This window comes from Podarcis raffonei, chromosome 10 (assembly GCF_027172205.1).
Source record: "Podarcis raffonei isolate rPodRaf1 chromosome 10, rPodRaf1.pri, whole genome shotgun sequence".
NCBI lineage: Eukaryota > Metazoa > Chordata > Lepidosauria > Squamata > Lacertidae > Podarcis > Podarcis raffonei.
This window is the reverse complement of record NC_070611.1, coordinates 65,588,095-65,610,344: the sequence shown is the minus strand read 5'-3', so window position 1 is coordinate 65,610,344 and position 22,250 is coordinate 65,588,095. Positions and strand designations below refer to the sequence as shown.

At 40.6% G+C, this 22,250-nt stretch overlaps 1 protein-coding gene across 7 annotated transcripts in view; it reads right to left on the bottom strand.

Annotated features, from left to right (window-relative positions):
- USP6NL (USP6 N-terminal like) overlaps positions 1-22,250 on the bottom strand; it is a 132,196-nt gene that overhangs the window by 96,747 nt on the left and 13,199 nt on the right. For 5 of the 7 annotated variants that reach the window (XM_053404568.1, XM_053404565.1, XM_053404570.1 and 2 more), the window contains exon 2: positions 21,910-21,999. In XM_053404568.1, the coding sequence (XP_053260543.1) occupies positions 21,910-21,913 (4 nt within the window). In that variant the 5' untranslated portion in view covers positions 21,914-21,999. Of the gene's footprint in view, positions 1-4,366; positions 4,455-21,909; positions 22,000-22,250 lie in introns of those variants that run through there. The other 2 variants (XM_053404563.1, XM_053404571.1) reach the window with 1 other exon arrangement.

The following is a 22,250-nucleotide window of genomic DNA, read 5'->3' as shown; positions in this document are numbered from 1 at the left end:
ATGAGAAGAGAAGACTCCCTGGAAAAGACCCTGATGTTGGGAAAGATTGAGGGCACAAGGAGAAGGGGACGACAGAGGACGAGATGGTTGGACAGTGTTCTTGAAGCTACAAACATGAGTCTGACCAAACTGCGGAAGGCAGTGGAAGACAGGAGTGCCTGGCGTGCTCTGGTCCATGGGGTCACGAAGAGTCGGACACAACTAAACGACTAAACAACAACAACATCGCATCAACAAGCTATAAACATGCTCACAAAAAGTTGGACCACTACTGCATCTAGTCTAATACTGCAAAGTCTGACAAGACATTATTTTAACTTAAGATTCCAGTAACTAGTCCTGTATCATTCAACACATGTATTCCAACACTAAGCTATGGCCCTTCCTCACTTACGAGCCAAGAGAAGGAGTCACATGCTTGTATATTAAGGTTTGGTGTCTCATAAGAAGCCAGGAGACATGTTTAAGCAGTCTTTTCTTTTTCTTTTTTAAGGACAGTAAATTACCCGGCTTGGACAACCCAGATAAATTTACTGCCCTTTTTTAAAAGGAAAAAGGAAACGGACTGCTTAGTAACACAGCAATTTATATCAGCTGCAAGAGATCTGGTATTCTCAGTAAAAAAATGTTAAACATCAGCCAAGGTTATCACCTAAAATAAGAACAGATTAATTAAGAGACAACTCCCTCAATAAATTAAGACATTCATTTTAATTCTCAAATGACCAAGTTGTTTAAGTAGCTGTCTAAATATCATAATCAAATATTGCTCTGCCCACACAATACGCCAATCTATTCTACCAGCAAAGCCCTGTCAGGAGACAAACTTAGAACATTGTTTAATTGTGTGACTCTGGAAGAATATTTGCTATGTTAAAGCAAACAAACAAGCTTAGTGGCCAGGGACACCAGCTTTATTATATAGTCCAGGATCCAATTTCCCACAGTGGCCAACACGACTGCATATTAAAACCACACAAGCAGAACGCAGGAGTAATAGCCATCCCCCACTGTTTCACATCAAGTGGTATCCATAGGCACTCTGCCCCTAATTCTGGAGGTGGTATACAGCTATCATGATTAGTGATCATTGACAGCCTGGTCTTCATGAATTTGTCTCACCATCTTTTAAAGCCATCCTAGTTTGTGGCCGTCCCCATGTCTTGAAGAAGTGAATGCCATAATTTAACTATAATTTGTGCTAAGTACTTCCTTTTTTCTACTCTGAATCTTCCAAAGTTCAGCTTTATTGGATGGCCCTGGGTTCTAGATTTGTAAGAGAGGAAAGACCTCTCCCTCCCTCCCTCTCTCTCTCTCTCTCTCTCTCTCTCTCTCCCATCTGTCCCTAACATGTCCCCCTTTTTTTACCAATAGCCCCTCACCATTTTTCTAAGCAGCCCCAAATGTTCTAATTTGTCACGTTAGAAAAGTTGCTTCATCTCCCTGATCATTTCTGTTCCTGTTTTCTGCACCTTTTCCAGCTTTGGAATATCCCTCTTGAGGTACAGTGACCAAAAATGGACACAGTATTCCGAATGTGGTCTCAATCTAGGCTCATACAAGAGCATTACTTCATATATTAGCAGTTTTGTTTTTGAAACTCAACGAGTCCTTTCAGAGATACTGGACAAGGAAAGGACTGTTTCACTTTTTCATAGTTTGGGTTTCAATATATAATTAGATCTTTTTTAAAAAAATGGAATACTTACATGCACTTTTCCCATCAAATGAATGTTTGTTGAGGCAACGCATAAGGTGTTTTTAAAATGCAAAATACAGTGGAAGCCGAACACTTGTGAACTCGAACGTTTCAGCTCCAGAATGATCGAAAACCACAAGTTTGTATGACACAAGCACAACTCCATGAAACACAGCTTAAGAATGAAGCTGATTCTTATGAACAAGAAGTAGCGGGGGCGGGGGGGAGATATTTGGGGGGGGGGGCGACCCAAACTGTCAAAGCATCAAGACAACATTCATATGTTATCTACTGTACAAAATCAGAAAATGATACAGATAAAAATTAAAAGCCTTACAAGTGCAATCTATAGAAATACACTCAAAAGTAAGTCCTATTGAGTCCAATGTGGCTTACTTCCAGGTCAGCATATCTACGATTGCAGCACAAAAATAATACAATGTCATGGGGACACAAACTGCTGAACTGCCTATATTCTACCTCCATAAGACATAGCAAACACAATTCTTATAAAACTTTAAACCTATTCAGTGACTGACTGAATTCTAGTTAAATAGAGTATGAGTTTTGAAGAGAAAAATGAAAAGTAGAGTAGACTGAAAACTTATTTCTTCCCCCGAAAAGTGAGGGAGGAAAGTATATTTTTAAATTTTTGATTCACTGCGGAAGCAAGAAGAGAGAATAATATCTACAACCAATAATCTTTTAAACATTTCTAGTCCACTTTTCAATAACATCAACATACTTTAAAATACAGAGCAAATAACCAAACCTGAAAAGCAATATTTAACTTATGCATTAAAATAAAGCAGCAGCAGATAATACCGCAATTAAAAGCACAATACATTAAAATTAAGTGTATGCAAATTGGAATTTTAAAAAGTCTTTTAAATCCTCATAAAGGCCAGCAAAGCAGGAGCCAGACACACTTTCCATGGGAGGGCATTCCAAAGAATGTGGGGTCACCCCAGAAAACAATATGGTCCCTGGTACTCACTAATTTCACAATTCTCACCAGTGAATCAGAGAACAGAGTGAATCAGAGAACAGAGCATCAGAAGCCCATTTCAATTAACCTTTTAAAGCTCCAAGGAATTTAAGCCAGGTCAACACCAGGAACTTAAATTTGGCCCTGCAAAGAATAGGCAATCAGTGTACCTGGTACAGAATATGAACAAGATGCCTATATCTTATAAGCATTAGAGTCGCTGCATTCTGCACCAATTTTAGTTTCTGGACCAATTTCAAATGCATGTAAAGTGCATTAGAATAATCAAACCCGGGCATATATTGGACATAGCCAAAGGCGTAACCAAGGCAAGATCTGTTATCTCTAAATAAGGCTGCAACTGGTGAGTAGTCCTGGACCACTAACATCACCTGCATCTCCAGGACAAACATCCCTAGGTCTTCAGGTGGAGTGCAACCCCATCCGGAGTTAGTTCTTTGCAACGTGTATACATGAGTTCCATCATTACAGATGGCCAATACTCACACTGATATATAGTCAATACACATACTGTCTAACAAATGTAAAGCTAAGTTCGAGGGGGAAGGTATAATCGTACCCTCACTATGACATCATAGCATATCCAAGAACCACAAAATTGAAAGTTAAGTGTCTGTAGATGACCTCATTTAGATTAACAGTAGTTTGTGTCTGCAGATTTGGGCATATTTGCTTAAAATTAAGTTCTAATTAAACAAATTGGACTTTCTTCAAGTAGAGTGTGTCTATTATTGGGGTATCAGAACTTAAAGTACAGATGCACTCAACCTACATGTCATAAACACACACATTATATATACATTGTGTGTGTGTGTGTGTGTGTGTGTGTGTGTGTCTCAATGTATAAGTTTTGCTTCAAAATTTCAAGTAAAATACTGCTAAAATCCTAATTTCCTTAAAGGCTTCAAGATTGCTTGCGATCACAATGTTTAATTTCAAAAATCTATAAAATAAGTACCTACATGTGTACATTTCTAAAGCTGGCTACAGTCGTAAAAACAAGAGTCATTCACTAAACCCTCATGTGTAGGCGGAACCAGTTCAGATATATTGTGAAGGCATTTTTAAAGCACAAAATAGCAAGTGGAATTACAGCAAAACAACTGACATGCAAGGGGATCAAAGGGGTGCTTTTAAGTAAAATTGCTTCAGAGTATCTAATCTTAAAGTTAAACATGCTAAATATGACCCACTTTAAAAGCAATGCACATGAGATTTATACAGCCGCTATTCCCAAGCAGCACTGACATCTAGTTTCTCAAATATACTAGGTACAAAATATTATCTGCATAGTTTCTAGCATACTAGTGCTATTTAACACTCTGAATTACAAAGGCAGAAAATTATTTGGGGGGGGTGACGAGAGAAGAGAGACAATAGAATACGATCCTTACAATAAAGTATCTACATATACTTAAATTCCATCTTCAGTTATTGAGTGCTATTAGAATTCTCTTCAGCACTGTCGATGTTGTTCTTATCGGATTTATCACCACTCAAAGCAAGGCTGCAGCAGCTGAATGCCAGTGTGCAACATGAAGCCTTGAAATAAAGATGGCATAGGCTTCAGACAGTTGTTCAAGTGCCAATCTGCAAGACTACGCTTCCACAAGAATTACTTGAACAGTTAAGGATGAATATTTCAAGCCTGTTCCTACCTTTCTTTGCAGAGTCCGTTCTACGTCGTGCTGGTGACACCAGCTCTTTCACAATCTGCAAGACTTGAATCATTGCTAGTTAGCAAGATCAAAGCCACCAGCTGCTCCTCTGGAATGCCAACAGGTTTCATCCCTACAGATCATTACACGTCTGCCTTCAAATAAGCTGGAGCAAGAGCGACGCAGCAGCAACTCGGTTACCTTTCCGGGGATACGCTTAGGGTGCCTGACAACTGTACAGCGAGAGGTGATGGATTTGAAGTGACTTCAGCACATGGATGCAAAAGCAACACCAGGCAGGCAACTCTCATCGCTTTCTCCATCAAGCAAGTCAGAAGTAAGCATGGCCTTTCTTCAATTAGAAGTAAGGACTACAGAAGGTGAGCATGTTTGCGCCTGCTCAAAACATGAACTTGTGCACTTTTCAACATCACAAAGATATTTAAAGGATTTCAGCAATGAGACAGGCATCAAATCTACCGGTGAAGCTGCTGGGGGTGGGGAGAGAGAGAGAATAACCCAAATCTCCACCTTGCTAAACTTCAAGTGCCTTAGCAGAAAATCAAGAATGTTTCCAAGCATCCCAATAAGAGTTCAGTACCCATTTCATGAGCACCTGCCTCTGACGTTCCTGAACAGAAGCAGAATTTTTACACAGCACAGTGAAAAATCCTATGAGCATTTCAGGCAATGTTTCATCCTACCACCAGGGGCAGAGAACATACGTTCAGTCTGAAGCTTTCCTATTGCTTCTGTCAGGTAATCTTAATAATTGAATGCCAGCAATTAAACGTTCCAGAACATTACACAAAATGTATGTTTATCATCTGTAACACCAGCTTACCACTCTAACCCACAAAACTGAAAAAAGGAAAGGAATGGTCAAAGAACCTACAAAACGAAGCCAGTTAAGCTGGTTTTTAAAGCACTTTGGAGCCACATACTTCCAAAACCTGTATAGCTTTAAGTTCTGAAACAGAACTGCTACAAAGTCTATAATATTCGAAGAAGACAAAATTTTGATAAAAGCACCTGCCATAACTTAGAGCACAGAAAGACCGATCTTTGGCCTTTTGGCCCTTTTTTTACACACAAATACACTGTCCTGCTCCAGTTAGAAGGCTGGATTTGGAGTGTAGCCATATCAGGCAGCTGCTACAGTTAGCACATCACATTTATACATGTACACAAAGGTTGACAAACATTGGGTGGCCAACTGAAGGTTTGCTTTTGCCACAATCCCCCTCACTGAAGTCACATGCAGCCTCTGAAACACTGCACAAAATCGGTTTCCTTTACAGTTCTAAGCTTGCAGCTGAGCAGGGCAATTCTGCCCAATGCAAAAATAGCAATGCCCAACAGCTCATTAGCTGGAGAGGAGCAAAGGCCTGCTTTCACTCTGCACTGATCAGGCAACTGTAGCACCCATGAGTTAGAAGCACACCCACTTGGGTCACCCTGTCACCTTAGAACTCGAGACAGGAAGAGGAAGCTTGATATGGTTCTGCATTTCATAGAATCATGGAGCTCTAGAGTTGGAAGGAACCATGAGGGTCATCTAGTCTAACCCCCTGCAATGCAGGAATCTTTTGCCCAACGTGGGGCTTGAACTCTCAACCCTGAGGTTAAGAGCCTCATGCTCTACCAACTGAGCTATCCCAAAACAAACCCCAGGCTTCCAAAGTTCCAAAGTGCAGGTGTTGCCACACTATAACTGATAAGACTTATTACAAATGCAGACCAGGTCTAGGTAGTGCCTTGGAGGGTGAGGGGGGTCATCTCACATGCCAAACAGTAGACATGTTGGTGCAATGAAAGTGGGGGGGGGAGCAAGATGCTAACCCTTGTGTGTACATATTTCTGTCTTGGTCTGACAGAAAGAAAATAAGATTTCAACTAATCTAATCTCCTTAGAAGACAAGCTCTGCATACAAAAAGGTCCCAGACATCTATTCCTGGTAGGGATGGGAAAAACTACCTGAAAACCTAGAGAGCCACAGCCAGTCAGATTAGACAGTACTGAGATAGATGGACCACTGCGCTGACTCCATATACAGCAGCATCTTATGTTCTTATTAGCACAGTTGGGGCAGGGTGGGGGAGAGCAAGGAATCCTAAGCACTAACCAAAGCCATCTTGGAAAACTGTCAGGATGCTATTAAACATCCGGCTTGCGACAAGCATGGAGGAAGAATGAGTGAAAGAGCCAGCATGAAACAAAAGGAAAGCTACATTAGTATTCATAATAAACAAAGTAATGAATAATTTAGGCATGTTCAGACCCAATCTTTCCTGAATCACACAACAGGTTTATGGGAGGCCGTTTCTCTAGCTTGCTGGAAAAGGGCACGATCACAAAAGCAATATATAGAGACGTATTTGCTTTCCATGAACTCTGTGTCACCACCAATATTAAGGGCCTGTGTGTGATTAAAATAAGTTAGGTTGGGAGGAAATGTTAACCATTTAGTTAAGCAATCCCCTTTCACTCACCAACCAAAAAGGAAGGGGGATGAAACACAGCACTAGCTCAAGTTATCTTTTCCTCTGTAAAAAGTCCTCTGTCACTCATCATTTTCTTCAAAATATTTTATTGCTATTTTACTACTCAGCCTTCACCCTAAGGTCCAAGGGTGGGCTACAACATTAAATCATAATGTTAAAAATAGTTTAAAACAACTTACAGTCACATGGAATGACAAGCAATGTTTTGCATAAAGCAGGCAGGGAGGTAATCACAGCATGCAATGAGAGGGGGAGAGTTCAAGATAAAGATTCACTCGTGTGGCACCAAACCATGGTCTGGTGTTACATCTTATGTGAGCCTAAGTCTTCACCACTGAGTAACCACTTCCAACTTCTACTTACTGCCGCTCTACTTTTTAAAGTCTTGGTAGAAATCATCAGTTCAGTTGAAGATCTTACTCAAAAACCATGAGAGCTAAAAACTTAAACCTTCCTACCAAAAACCAAAAGAGCATGCCCCCAGAACCCTAGAGATATAAGAACCACTGCATTTTGTAGTGCCACCACAATCTGCAACATCACTGCATACTCCCTTGACAAAAATCACGATTACCAAGGGCTAAAGCGAACTAAATCTCTCTTTAGCTGGGTGTGGTGCAGCCTAGTACCCTTATCAATAAGTAACTAGCTAAAAAAACAGGAAGCAGAGAGTAAGAATAGATGAGAATTTTCCAATGGAGGAATGTAAGGAGTGGAGTCCCCAAGGATCAATATGGAATCAGTGTTTTTTACCTTGTTCATAGCTGACCTGAGGTTGGGCTGAGTTGTGGGATATTCCTGTTTGCTGATGACACCAGAGTGACAAGAACACAAAAGAACTGAGAGGAGTTCTCAAAGGATCTTGTGGGGAATGGGAATTAAAACAGCACATGATATTCAGTTAAAGTAAGTGTAAAGTAATATTTATTGGGGGAGATCCTGATTTCACATATATGTCAATGGGCTAGTGGGAACTGATCAGGGACAGTACATTGGGACCTTAGCTGATAGCTAGATGAAAACATTAAGCCAGCTGTGAAAACAATTAATTTCATATTAGGAATCATTATGACAGTTTGAAAACAAAACTGCCAATATCCAAAATGGAAGTCTACAAATCTATGACACAACCACACTTAGAATACAGAATTGATACTGGAGAAGATTCAGAAAAGGGACAACCAAAATAAGAGGCTGGAGTCAACCCCTTAAAGGAAAGGTTAAAATATTTTGGACTTTATAAGTTGGGGTGGGGGGAAATGTATAGGGGTCAAAAAAGAGGTATAAAAGTACCCATGGTGTGGAGAAAGCTGAAGTTTTTCTACTTCAAAATACTAAAAGCCAAGGCCATCCAGGAAAGCTAAATACTGGAAGATTCAGGACACACATCAACAAGTACTTCACAAAGCACATACTTAAGGAACTATGGAAATTCACTAGGACAAGTTGTAGTGATGACCACCAACTTGGATACACGTAAAAGGGGTTTAGATATATTCATGAAGGATAAGGCTGACAGTACAGTACTGACATTGAGGGGAGCACAAGTTGGGGAAGTGCTGTTTGCACATGCCCTGCTTGCAGGCTTTCCACAGGCAATGGGTTGTTCACTGTGAAACAGCATGAAGGACTAGATGGGTCCTTCATCTGATGCTTCTGTTCTTATTTTATGCTCTGCACACAGGTATGCAGATTTTTAATTCTGCACAAGACAGAGCCATTTCTCTTGATGGCAACAGTCATGCTGTTCACACCATTCTTATGCCAGGTTCACACCAGTATAGATCAGTTAGATGGCTGCAGTGAATACGGATACCTCTGATCAAGTTGACAATGAACATGTTTCTTGCACCTAACTAAAAGTGGAAAAATTCTGAGATTAACAGCAAATTAAAATAACTGTCTGAAATGACACAGTATGCCAAAAAACTACCAGCATAGCTTACAAATTTAAGCGCTCCTATGTTTGATATCCTGAAGCATATGAAAGGGTGACCTCAGTTCTGATTACTCAGCTGTCACCAAGATCAAAAATGTCTCCATTAACGTAATTAGAATTAGCTGTTCTTTGAAAAACAGCTTTTGTGGACTTTTGCCAGAAGGCAACACATTTACAGCACAAAGGACAGCCAAAAACCTGTTAGTCAAACCCACCACTCAATGTTTATTTCAAATGCTTATAAGCAGGGGCTGCCAGCTCCACAGGGTTGGGGGACCCTTTGAGCAGATATGGGGGAACAAAGAAAAGGGAAGGACAATGGCTTTTCATTATGCAACACTGAACTTCACCACCTGTTTTCAATTTGGGATAAACCCAGCTTAAATGAGAATGGGCGAAACATTCCATCTCTAGCAAAACGGGCGCAATATATTAAGAAGAGCCAACCTTCTAGTCCACACCAAGAAAGGTATTCAGTTCATTAAATTGTCTCTTTACACAACTGTTTTCCTTCACAAGTATCACTTTGCATATAGGAAATTATACAAAGACACATGAGGTACTATCACTAGACTCCTGTAATGAAATCGAGCACATTAGAAGCCAAACAATGATAACTGGTTAAACATCATGAACAAGAAAAACATTGCTATAGGTTATCCACTTGAGAGGTGTAAGAATCTTGCTTTCAATTTAACTGTAGACCTGTCATTAGCTACCATTTAGAGCAAACTGATGGGTAAGTACTGCTACAGCACCAAGTCATGAAAATATCAAAAAATCTCTCCCAACAGCAGCTGCCTTTACTCCACAATGAAAGATGATGCTATTCCTCTAAACTCCAAAAACCTCTTGTGATTTAAGGCCAATTCACACAACCAAATGGGTGCATGGGGAATAAGGGTGAAAGATTGTCTGCACAGGCTCTAGAGCAAGAAAGGATATCAGAAATAGGTTTAGGTGTGCAAACTTACACACACACACACACACACGCTATGTATTTTAATTTATTAGCATTGCAAATGCTACAAGCAAACAGATGGATATTGGCCTCAGTTTAAAGTTTAGATATTTACAAGTTAGAAATAGTATAGTTGGAAAAGATAAAAATGTATTGCTCTCATTCTGTTCAAAACCACATGGGAGAATGCTACTGGGAAGCAGGAAGTTAGATGCTAAACCATCTGTTGCCTTCATCACTGATTCTACTACATACTTACATCAATACAGATTATGATTCTTCCAATATTACACAGCTATATTTGGCAAGTTATTCTCCCTTCCCCTGCTAGAATCCAAAGTAGTTATCAGTGAACAGGCACTTAGCACTTTCTAAACATCAGACTCCCACACAGGGGCCTACAAATTCTCGCACCACGCTCACCATGGCAAGCATCCTTTTCCTCTCTGGCAAGCACCTCCAAAAGCTCACTGAGAGATGAATGAGCTGCTTCCTTCTCATGCCCTATTTCTAAAAAGGGCAGCCATGATGGAGAGAACCACTCACCAATCTCCTCCTCCCACACTTGGAGCTCGACACTGACCTCACACTCAGCTTCAAATGCAAGCCAAGTGCTCAACCAACTATGCAGAGAATACTGGCATTTTCTGCTTTGCTGCCATGTTCAGCTGATATTCCTTTGCAGAGACTGTTAGTGGGCGGTTCCCTAGACCCAATGGATGGGAGGTAGCCTGCTCTTGATGGGGTAACAGTCCCTCTGAAGGAGCAGGTATGCAGCTTGGGTGTACTTCTGCATCCATGGTTGTCACTTCGAGGCTCAGGTGGCCTCGGTGGTGTGGAGTGTCTTCCAACAACTTTGGCTGATGGCCCAGCTGAGCCCCTATCTGGACAAAATAAAATAACAAGAACTGCCAGAAAAACCACTCAAGGGGTTATCCTCTCCAGATATGCCACAACAACTGCTTCTTGGACAAGTACCGCCCAAGCTAAACCCCCTTTGACAACATGACAGCTCTTGCAACCTATGAATGGATTGCTTTCAGAAAAAGATTATGTATGGACAAATTTAATGATATTTGGAACGTATTTATTGAAACCATAGTGACTCATGAACTGACATTTACTTGACAGAAATAGTAAGTTTATCTACTTACATATATACTATGTAGTTTTGTAACCTTAATTACATTTTATTGTTACTTCATTATTGTCGTTTTCCTTTGCTTTGTTTTTTATGTATTTCTTCTTCTTTTTCTTATTTACTTTAATTCACTGTAAAACGTTCAATAAAATGTTCTTTTTAGAAAGAAAGAAAGAAAGAAAGAAAGAAAGAAAGAACTACCGCCCCAAGCTAAGGTTTATCAGAGATGGCTCTCTTCATGAGAGAAGGGAGGGCTGCAGCTGGAAGTGCTCAATTTTCATTCATAAAAAGCGAAACACTAAAGGAACAGAATATTTTTGTGGTTCTGCTATGTCAAGAACTAATGTTCAAGAACTAATGCCAAGAGACAGAGTGATGTCAGGAAATTCCCAGTTTGAAGCTCACCTCTTTCATTAACTCATTAAGCAGTCTTAGCTAAGCCACTCAGTCTCAGGAGTTCACCTCTAATGTATTGGGGGGAGGGAATAGTGGCCTACCTGAAAACTGTTATATAGGTTACAAAATTAGATGGGGGACCCTGCATTGCTATTCCTGCATTGCAGGGGTGGACTAGATGACCCTTGGTGTCTGTTCCAACTCTACAATTCTATTATTCTATGATAACTGGAGGTCTACAGTTGGAGAGTGGGGAGAAATCAGTGCTGGTCATATACAGAGCCTGCCCATGGAATTAATAGACATTACAGTCCATTAATTTCAGTGGGTATACATCAGGGATAACTTAGGTGCATAAAATCCTGAGTTTGGTTTGCATGCTAACTCACACCTTCTGAAACAATGAAGGAATCAAATTGCAGCTATCTTTCAAAGTGAGCACTTCTCTGAATTTTGTAATGCAACTAAAAAATTGAGCATAGGCTAAAGTGTAAATAAAAATGCATATATTAGTCAAATAATTTCAACTGTTCTAGGGGAATTGCTTGGGGGGAAATGTGTATATTAGAAGAAAGGCATGCTAAATTACAAATTTTCATTTTTTTAAAAAGCAGAGAACTGATGTGAAAATGTGATTAATTGAACTTAAAACTGGGGAAATATGAAACTGAGAGAAACCAAAATTAACTGAATTTGACTATCCCTAGCTAAAACTAGAAAAATAAAACAAATTAAGGGACTTATATACTGCCTTTCATACTATGCCAGAGCAGTTTACAATGTGAATAATTCATGTCAAGTGCTCTGAACACCCAGAAGTTCTATAAAAAAGCTAAGCCTTATTATTAAGCAGTACAACTTACTTGTGAACAAACATGCTTTGGAATGAACAGTATATATAGTAACAAAATGCACTACAGATGGGGGGGACCCTCTAAATTCTGTCAACACAGTAATTTCAAGGACAGCAACTAATATTAACCTCCACATGCCGACACTGAAAAGCAAAGTAGTTCTGTCAGAAGTAAATGAATCAGTGAAAATTTTGGATTCCCTCCACCTCAATCCAATTCAAAAAGACAGCGAAGAAAGCCGGTTTGCTGCTGCCCTTATACATCAAGGTTCTTCAATTTTCTCCTGAAAAACGGCATGAATGGGACACAATTACCCAGTTTCACATCGCCCAGAAACATGAAGGTAACCACACAATTCCATCTGCCACAGTTTGTTAACAAGATCAAATACTTCACTGCATGGAAATGTCTGTGGTGATATTTAATCCAAGACATAATGGGACGCAGCCACTACAAGGACATCAGCCCTTATTTAACCACTGGAAGAAACAGATGATTCATTAGGAGCACAGAGCAAACAGACAGCAGTAATAAATTCTGCCTGCTAAAGTGTGCATTTTACTTTATCCAATAAAACGCCGTTCTATCACGAGACATATTGTCAAAGGCCTTTAAATACATTTTATACTAAGCTCTTAGTAGACAATGGAAGTTTCTCTTTCAACAGTAACTCAAATAAAACCATCAACTCTGCAGGCTATAATAAAAGTAAGGAGATTCAGGGTTGGTGGAGAGGACAGTGAAGAGTTACATTTTCATCTAACCTGAATAGAACAGAAAAGGACATTGCCCCAGTGAGAGGTCAGCAGAACACACACACACCCTGAAGCATCTGATCAATAATCTGGAAAGGGGATCTCTGGAAGGACCAAGTAAGAGTAGAGCATACATATAGGGATATATCTACTTGGTATCCATCCCCTGATGGAAGGATCTTTGCTCCAGTGGAGACTTCCCCCAGAAGAAAGGCGACAAGGTGATATTTTCCCCCACCAAAGGTTCCACTAGCTCCAAAATGTTCCTGAAGACATTTCCCCTTCAGTTGGCCTTCCAGGCATGATGTTTATTAGCTGACTCAATTATATTCTTTCCAGCTCTGCTAAAAAAGCAATGTGCTGAGTGTAAAGTGGTAGTTTTAAATTTGTGTTTTTGTTCTTTTTATCCTCTGTTGTTTCTGATTACAAGCTAGTTTGGAGAGGCGAACAGCCTAAAAATTAAAGAGCTTTCCAGAGGGGCACCAAGTGGCTATAACTCATAATTAGTAAAAGATAATCCATACTGGCTGAAGAAGAGATTTGCACAATTTATTGTCAGGATGCAGTACAAGGCACATAAAGAAGGCAGGTTTTATGACCTTTGTCATTTACGTTTAAACTAGGGTTGCCTTACATCCAGAATTTCCCAGACATATCCATAATACTGCAGTTGACAGCAGTGTCCGGGCAGAAATCGCAAAAATGTCTAGGAAACTCCGAAGATATGGCAGCCCATGTCAGCAGTGTTGTTTTTGGCGATTTCCATTAAAAATAGCCCAAAAACTTTCAAATTTGCCAAAAAAGCTGAACAACTTTTCTGTCTGAATTTTCACTGTTTGAAATATGGCAACCCTTCAACTCCACTCATTAGATGCGTGAATTCAAGCCTGGTGCAAGTGGTGTGGTTTGGTATATGAACCCCTCTCCCCCCCCATTTCATCTAAATAAAGTGAGCAAAGCACATCCTCTTGAGAGCGAACAATTCAGGTCATGCAATGGATTAGAACAATGTCAAAAATAAATATGTCTAAAAAACTAGATTCTACAAGAAGGGTGCCAAATTCTGCAGCATGAATAGATTTTTTCAGTCTACCACACATGTGCATCCTTCACGTAATAACAGATTCCATTTAATCATTTAATTTACTGCACAGTTTTAATATTAATATTAGACAACATAGTTAGGCCCTATCTGGCCTAGGACCCTCATACGTACGGGACTGCCTCTCCTGGTATACCCCACGGAGGACCTTACGGTCTGCAAACAACAACATCCTAAAGTTTCCGGGCCCCAGAGAAATCAGACTGGCCTCAACCAGAGCCAGGGCCTTTTCGGCCATGGCCCCCGGCCTGGTGGAACGCTCTCTCGCAAGAGACTAGGCCCTGAGGGATTTGACATCTTTTCGCAGGGCCTGCAAGACGGAGCTGTTCCACCAGACCTTTGGTCAGGGTTCAGTCTGACTCATTTTTTATGCATTGTCTTACTTGTATGATGTTAGTCGCTCTGAGCCCGGCTTTGGCCAGGGAGGGCGGGATATAAATAATGATGATGATGATGATGATGATGATGATGATGATGAATGTGTCCCTAAGTCTTGAAGTTTCCAATAACTAAATAATTCTCTGTGACACATTACAATCCTGGGATTGCAGTTCTAATGGATGTTTGCTTAGCACACTGCAGGGAGTTCAACATACATATAAAGGAGAGGAAAACAAACATCTCTAGCCACCACCCAAGACACTGCAAAGTCTAAAAAAGTCTATGAAGTCCTTGCCTATGGAGAAGGGAGTGTGATGTTGATGGACTGAACAGGGCTTCAAAGGGCCAGTGAAACATCAGCTTGAACTAAAAAGGTAAAGGTAAATGACCCCTGGACGACTACCGGTATTCAACAAGCTTCTTATGGAGGCAGATTCAAATCCACCATTTTTTTAAAAAAAGCTCTTAGTAACAAACAGTCCCATACTACACAAGCAAGTGAAAGGCAGACAGAAGATTCAATAGTCATTCCCTAACAATATCTATAATAAGAATTTATTTACAGTGGTACCTTGGGTTACGTTACCTTCGGGTAACGTAACTTTCGGGTTGCAAACGCGGCAAACCTGGAAGTGTATACTTCTGGGTTTCACCACGTGCGCATGTGCAGAAGTGCTCTATCATGGCGTGCGCAGAGCTTAAAGACTTCTCAGGGTACATACGGACCCCCGGAATGAATTAAGTTCGTATCCAGAGGGTCCACTGTACCTTGACTTCGATCATATTCGTATTATCTTACAAATATTATCATATTCATATGTGCTTACAAAAAAATGTAAGTACTTAAAAAGAAAATTAAAACAGCCTAAAAAGCTCAGCAGGAATAAAATTGCTACCTAAAAGGCTATAGAACACATTACTACTATTCAGGTGTGCCCACCGCTTAGTTTACAAGCTATTATCGTTTTGAATCTACTATATGCCTTTCTGGTAGTATTTATTACTGCTGCTACATTGTTAGCTCAACCTTTTCCCACAGAGCTAATGGCACCAATAATGGGCATCTGTAGTTCAGCAACATCTGAAGGCCCGCAGATTCCTCATCCTTGTATTATAGTTTTCAAAAAGGCATTCCAACAGGATTGCCAATAGTATAGCTGGTACATGAAACTAGAATCCCAAACCACTGACGCATTGATACATAATACAGAAACCAGCGGTGTGGTTTTCCCAGAAAATTGGTAGTTTGTGCAGGGTAATTTGCATGGGAAAATGTTCTGATGCTCTGGAGAGTGATCTAATTTAGCATGTTTGCTTTACTTGCATTTGGTAAACAATGCTGAACGCCAAGCTTGCCTAATATCATTATCTGCAGTTGGCATCCATTCATTGTTACTAATGACTTTTTGCAACAAACGTCTCTGCAGAAAAATCAAGTCCTGTACTGGAAACCTTTCTAGATTTTCTGACCCATGTTGTCAATTTAAATACTTGCAAATGATAATTTTAGAACTCTGGTCAAAACAGACTATGCACAGGCTCTATTGTTTAATTATTTTTATCTTTTCTCAGAGAAAGTCCACAGCTGGTACCTGAATCCTTCTGAAATTGCTTGAAACATGATACCAATTCCCCCCAGAACTTTCACCTGCTCTTCTAAATCAATGTTGTTGTCCCCAATCAGAAAGGACATAAACACAGAAAAGTCACAGAAAAGGTTCAACTGAAAATCAATTACCAGAGCTAAAAATAGCTACAAGACATTTCACATAGTGTTCTAATACAAGAACCAAGAGATAAGCATTTGAAATTTGAAGATAACTGTGGGTCCATTAATTATTCATCTCAGGAGGAGGGCATGTTCTGCCTGTTCTGCACAACCCATGTATTTACACACACAACGTGGCTATTCATTCCCTGGCTGTTATTATTATTTTTAAATGTGATTGACAGTATCAATGTGATTAACAGTATCAAAACACAAAATGCACAATATAGTAACGAAAACAACACAACACAGCCTTCATCAAGACCATCAAATCTCTGCATCATTGTTACAACTTCTGGGGATCATAGCGGAGGTATGGTAACTCAGAATCTCATGGGCCCAATCTATGTAGCAAGTGCTCGCTAAACATTATGAAGTGGGAGTAGGAATACCCCAGATCAGACTACTTGTTCATCCAGCCCACTACAGTGGTACCTCGGGTTACATAGGCTTCTGGTTACATATGCTTCAGGTTACAGACTCTGCTAACCCAGAAATAGTACCTCGGGTTAAGAACTTTGCTTCAGGATGAGAACAGAAATCGTGCAGCAGCGGTGCAGCGGCAGCAGGAGGCCCCATTAGCTAAAGTGGTGCTTCAGGTTAAGAACAGTTTCAGGTTAAGAACATTCCTCCAGAATGAATTAAGTTCTTAACCCGAGGTACCACTGTACTGTCTAGTCTATGCTGACTGATAGTGATTTTCCAGGACCTCAAGCAAAAGGTCTTTCACACCACCAGCTACCCAGTCCTTGGAACTGTCTAATGAGCTGCATGAGGAGCCTGCTGTCTACTACTGAGCATCCCTAGGGATGACCATTTTTGAGCTCCACATTTATAGCCCTCATTATCAACTTTCATATTCTTGTCTTGTTCACCAGAATATACATTCTAATTTCGCTGGGCAAAGACCCATCCCGTCCTGCATTCTTTAACAGAAGGGGACTAAATAAATGTTTTAAAAGTCATTAACAACAGCAGTAACTGCTTTTCTTATGTAGTTATGATCGGTGCCACAAGTGAAACAAATGTACACCCTAGATTACACTTACATCTTGCCTTTCTTCTGTAGAGCTCAAGGTGACATACCTAAGTTTCCCAGCTGGTCTCCCATCCAGAGTCAACTTGTTCAGTTTTAGGAAAGTGGCTGCAACAAGTATCTTATCCATGGACCCCAGAATCCTCAGCAACAAGCTGGGTTTTTAAGGCAGACAAGTCAAATTAAATAGCATTCCTTGGAAGCAGCGGGTTGGAAAATCACGACTACCAAGAAACCATTTCTGGTGTTATTAATACAATTATTTGCTACAATAGGTGTAATTATAGTGAGTTTCACTTAGCCAGCAACATGGCATAAAAGGGGGAAATTACTGTTATATAATTCAGATCCAAACCCCACAGTAGAGTAATACTTCTAACTAAAATCTCATACAGTAATGAGCTCAATACTTTGTGACATTTTAGTTGGTCCTAATAAAGGCATTACCCTACTGAGACTGTTGAATTTTCTAATAAACCAATATAGCTACCTATGATTTTTATTTTTTGTTTTGTTAATTTAATTCAATTTTCTTCTTATTTCTGCCCATAGGAAACACTTCCTATATTTACTGGGTCAAGCAACTGTTTTCTCTGCTATATAGTCAGCACAAGACAGAAATGAGCTCAAGGCTGCCCCATGGACTAAAATGGAGAGTTAAGTCAGAACTTTTCAGTTATAGACTTCCTTTTTTTTTCTTTTGGAGGCAGTACAAATATTCTGACTGAACTGTAATTAGGAGGCTTGACATTTGGAGAGTATAATGCTCCAAAGGCACCATTATTGCTACGCTTGTATAGGCTCCAATTTTTAAAGACCAGTTCCCATGTTCTTGCACATCAGCTTTTGTACTTTTTCTTTACAAAAATATTTAGGGAGAAAACCCTATGCATCACCATTCTGCAGACTAACACTCAAGGCAGCTTAATAATAAATCACAGAATACAAAGCAGCAACAGAATACACATCAGTAACGGAACTTCTGAAAAGCCAGCTCCACAGGCCAAACCAAAGAGCACAATGCCAAACCATAAATAAACTAACCTGCAAAAACCCGGGGACTGAGGAATCTTAGCAATAGAGGTGGTGACAGGTAGATCTCCCTCTGGAGGAATTTCCACAGTTAGGGACTGAGCCTCAGAATAGGCCACCCAAAGAACTTCCTTGGGAATAGGCAGACTTTCAGGTACGTGACTCCCTACGTGCTTGAGGGTTTTGAAAATTAACGCAGGAACGAAACAGGGACAGATTAGTTTTCTAGGAGGGGCTGGAGGGAAAGTAAGTTTTGGAAGCATAAAGAGCTGTTAGTAAGCAGCAACTACATTATGTGGTAGTGTTGAACCCGATACTTCTGTGTTGAGTCAAGGCTTTGTGAAGCTTGACTGAACCACTCATATGACAGCAGAAGGTAAAAAAATCAGGCTATACCACAGAGGCCTCAGCCCCAATAAGACTTGAGCCTTGATATACTGAAATGTAGATAGGTCTTCCTATAAGCAGTATCATCCATCATTCAGAACTTTGAGGCCTGGGGAGAGTCAGGTTTGTACCACCAGTAGAGGCTGCCAGCAGCCAGCAGCAAAGATGATAGGTAAAGGTAGAGAATGTAGCCCAGAGAGAAAGCCAAAGAACAAAACGATCCTACCTATGGCTAAATAGCATAGCATGATGCAGTGAGGGGAGCCAGGCAAGGCAACAGCTATAGCTTCACGTAGCAAACCACTTGCCTAGGCTTCCAGAGCCAGAGAGCGACACAGCAAATGAGCAGCAGCACATGTAGGAGCACCAATATTTTCCATCCACTGAGGAAGGAGACTTAGTTGTCTGTCCCCAAAACATTACCAAGCACAGATATGTAGTCATCTCTGTTGATATCACCACAGCTACTGACTGTATAAATTCACCATTAGGCCCACATTCACATCAAGCCACAGCTATTCTACAAGAGGCAGTGTTGGCAGACCAACAGGATGAAACTAACATGGTAGAATCTCTGCTGCCTCCCCTACCTCCATCACCAAATGCTTCAGTAAAAACATTGTGGTAATCATCCTTAACTATGGTTAAGAGAGACATTTAACTACCTAAGTTAAGAATTTTCTGCAGATTCTTTTGCAGTTAAGAATTTTCTGCAAATTCAGGATGTGAAACAATGGTTTGAAATGAGTTTGCAAGCCATGGCTTCCATTGACTGTGGCTAGTTGTCCCACCTCTACCAAGCCAGCCATTCTGGGCAATTTCAGCAACTCTCCAACCTCCCTGCTTGCAAGGCAAAATAGCAGGTCTCACTGGTATCTCTAAATACATGTCCTCCAAGGGAAGGGTTTAGCTTAGTCATAGATTCAAGGTATGTTGGATCCAGAGGTGGCTGGTATCCACTGAAACTGGTGGGTGAAGCCAAAGCCAGCAACAAGCAGAGGCAAATGATTCTAATTTTGCCCCTATCTTCCTCCCTGCTGCTTTCCCCAAGGGCAACACTGAGACTAAAAAAGACAATGACGAAGCTGAAAAACAGAATCACTCCTAGACTGGCAGTAAGTAGGAACGCAAACATGTAGGGGCTGGCTGAGAGTAGATTGGGGTTGGGGTAGCAGTGGCCTATTAACACTAATGGACCAGCCTCTACTGGTTGGAACTAGCAAAAAACCAACAAATCATGGCTAGTGTTAAGCACAGTTTAGCATTATGTCTGGATAATCAACACAACTAGGAGCTGCAATGTGCAAACCAGGCCTAAGCAGTCTGGTAGAGTATTCTACATTCAAGCTCTCAGTGCTGGCAGGTGATAGATAGCGCTAGTTCTTGCAACATTTATCTCCCCTATTTTTGTATTGCTATCTTAGAAAAGACATTCATGAACAATGTCACGGCCAGCATTGGAAACAGTTTTGCTGCTGCATTATTCATCTTCTGTCTAACAGTTTGCTGTTAACACTTTCATTCACAGTCCAAAAAGTTATTAAAATTTCCAAGTGCTATATAATTAGTCCGCAAAGCAGACTGCCAGACAATTTGTTGCAGGCTGTGTTTCTGTGTCTGCAAAAACAGTGATAACAATGTATTAGCGGTTGACCTTTCCATGAAGGAGCTATGCCTACAAAGTCCCTACACAATCTTAAGCGTATTGTTTTAAACAAAAAGGTCACAGAGCACTTTGGGTTGATGAGGGTGAAATTCTATTCTTCAACAGAAAGCAAAACAGGCTTGGGGTATTTTTGCTTTCGATCCCCAAGATTAGCAGTGCCTCCTATTCCCTATTTTCCTTTGAGTTCTTTCTGTGGTTTGTACCAAAGACGATCTCTGATTGGCCCCTATTTGTCTTATTGCTACAAGCAGCAAATAAGCCATGATTGTCATAATTCCATTTGCATGTTGCATATTATTTTCCTTTTCACAGGGCAGCCATGCTTCAGATTCTTAAAAACAGCAAGCTAGATAGAGGCTCCCTTCCAACATCTACCAACCCAGGCTGGACACAGAAGTAACCTGCTTCTTCTCAACTGAAAATCATCCATCCTCCAAAAACGTAATTCACAGCAAAGTGTAATGCGGTTCTTCTGTACTGGTATGCCAGTTACAGAACATATGCACTACCCCTGCAGACTCCAAGCATCATTCACTTGTAGGCTACTACATCCTAGACAACAAGAGATGGTATATGGCTACCAGCTAGAACAGAAGACCAGATGGAAAGAAAACCCTACCTAACAATAGACTGCTTATTTCTTGTTAAGTAGATGTCATATCAATGCACCAGAAACAGTAAGGTTTTCTCCGATATTCCTTTCAGCAGCTTGGAAGCCACTCTGGCATGGATGGGGAACCTGCAGCCATCCAGATATTGCTGAATTATAACTTCCAACATCCTTGATCACTGTTCATGCTACTGGGGTTGATGGGAGTACACGTACGTACACACACACAGTATAGCATGTTCCCTTCTTGTGCTACTTGTTAGGTCATGTTAGATGACTTCACACAGCAGCTCATTCCCATCAACCATCATCCCTACAAAGAACTTTCTGTTGAAGGAAGAAGTTACAGCACAGACTCCTCTCACCTGACTGTAGATTTCTGATTATTAACAAACCAAGAAAAGCAGCCATACTACAACAACTCCTACGCCATTAGAGATACATTACATGTGTTGGAAAAGACCCTATGATTAGAAAGGTTTGCAAAACCATAGTAATTGACTCAGTTAATTGACCCGGTTAATTGACCATTAATGTGTATGTTTGAGATATGTACAACAGTGAAGTGAAATGACCCGTGAAACACATGCCCTAACAATATCCTAATCACATATAAGTTACTCTTGCCTACCAAAACATTTCTTAACTTTCATGAGACAATTTCAAACACTGCTCCAAAAGAAAGCAACATTCATTTACAAAACTGGAAAAGTGTATCAGCCCACATGCAGGCAACATACTTTGTACTCAACGATGCTCTGGAAATTGTTACTGAGCCGGCTCAGCTGACATTAATCCCAATGGGGCTTGGGGCACAACCCACCCAGAGAGTCTTCTGGACAATTCAAACAACCAAAAACAGGGGGTAGTCAAAAACAGACAAGCTTCACTTACTGATTGCTGTGACAGAGGCACTTACATTCACTATAGTAGAGGCAGATGTTTGCTCTTAAAAGCTAAAGACTTAAAATGCTGTTTGAAATTCTGGGATCTGGAGAACATTTACTTACTCATGACTGGTAGCCTCTTTGCATATGGTCCCAAACAGGTCTTAAACTAAGGTATCTTGTCCAAGAAGATCTCTCAGAGGTATACATGTCCTAGCGAAAAGGAGGGAAAACAAGGAAGGTATTATTAGTGACAGAATATATTCATGCTATTACATTTACCGTATTTTTCGCACGATTGGACGCACCGGACCATAGGACGCACGTAGTTTTCAGGGGGGGGAATCAAGGAAAAAATATGATTCCCCCCCCCAGCTCTGGGAGCAGTGGACAGGCTGCACGCAGCCTGTGCGCTACTCCAAGACCTTCTCCCTGCTTTTGCGGGAGGTGGCAGAATTCCCCCA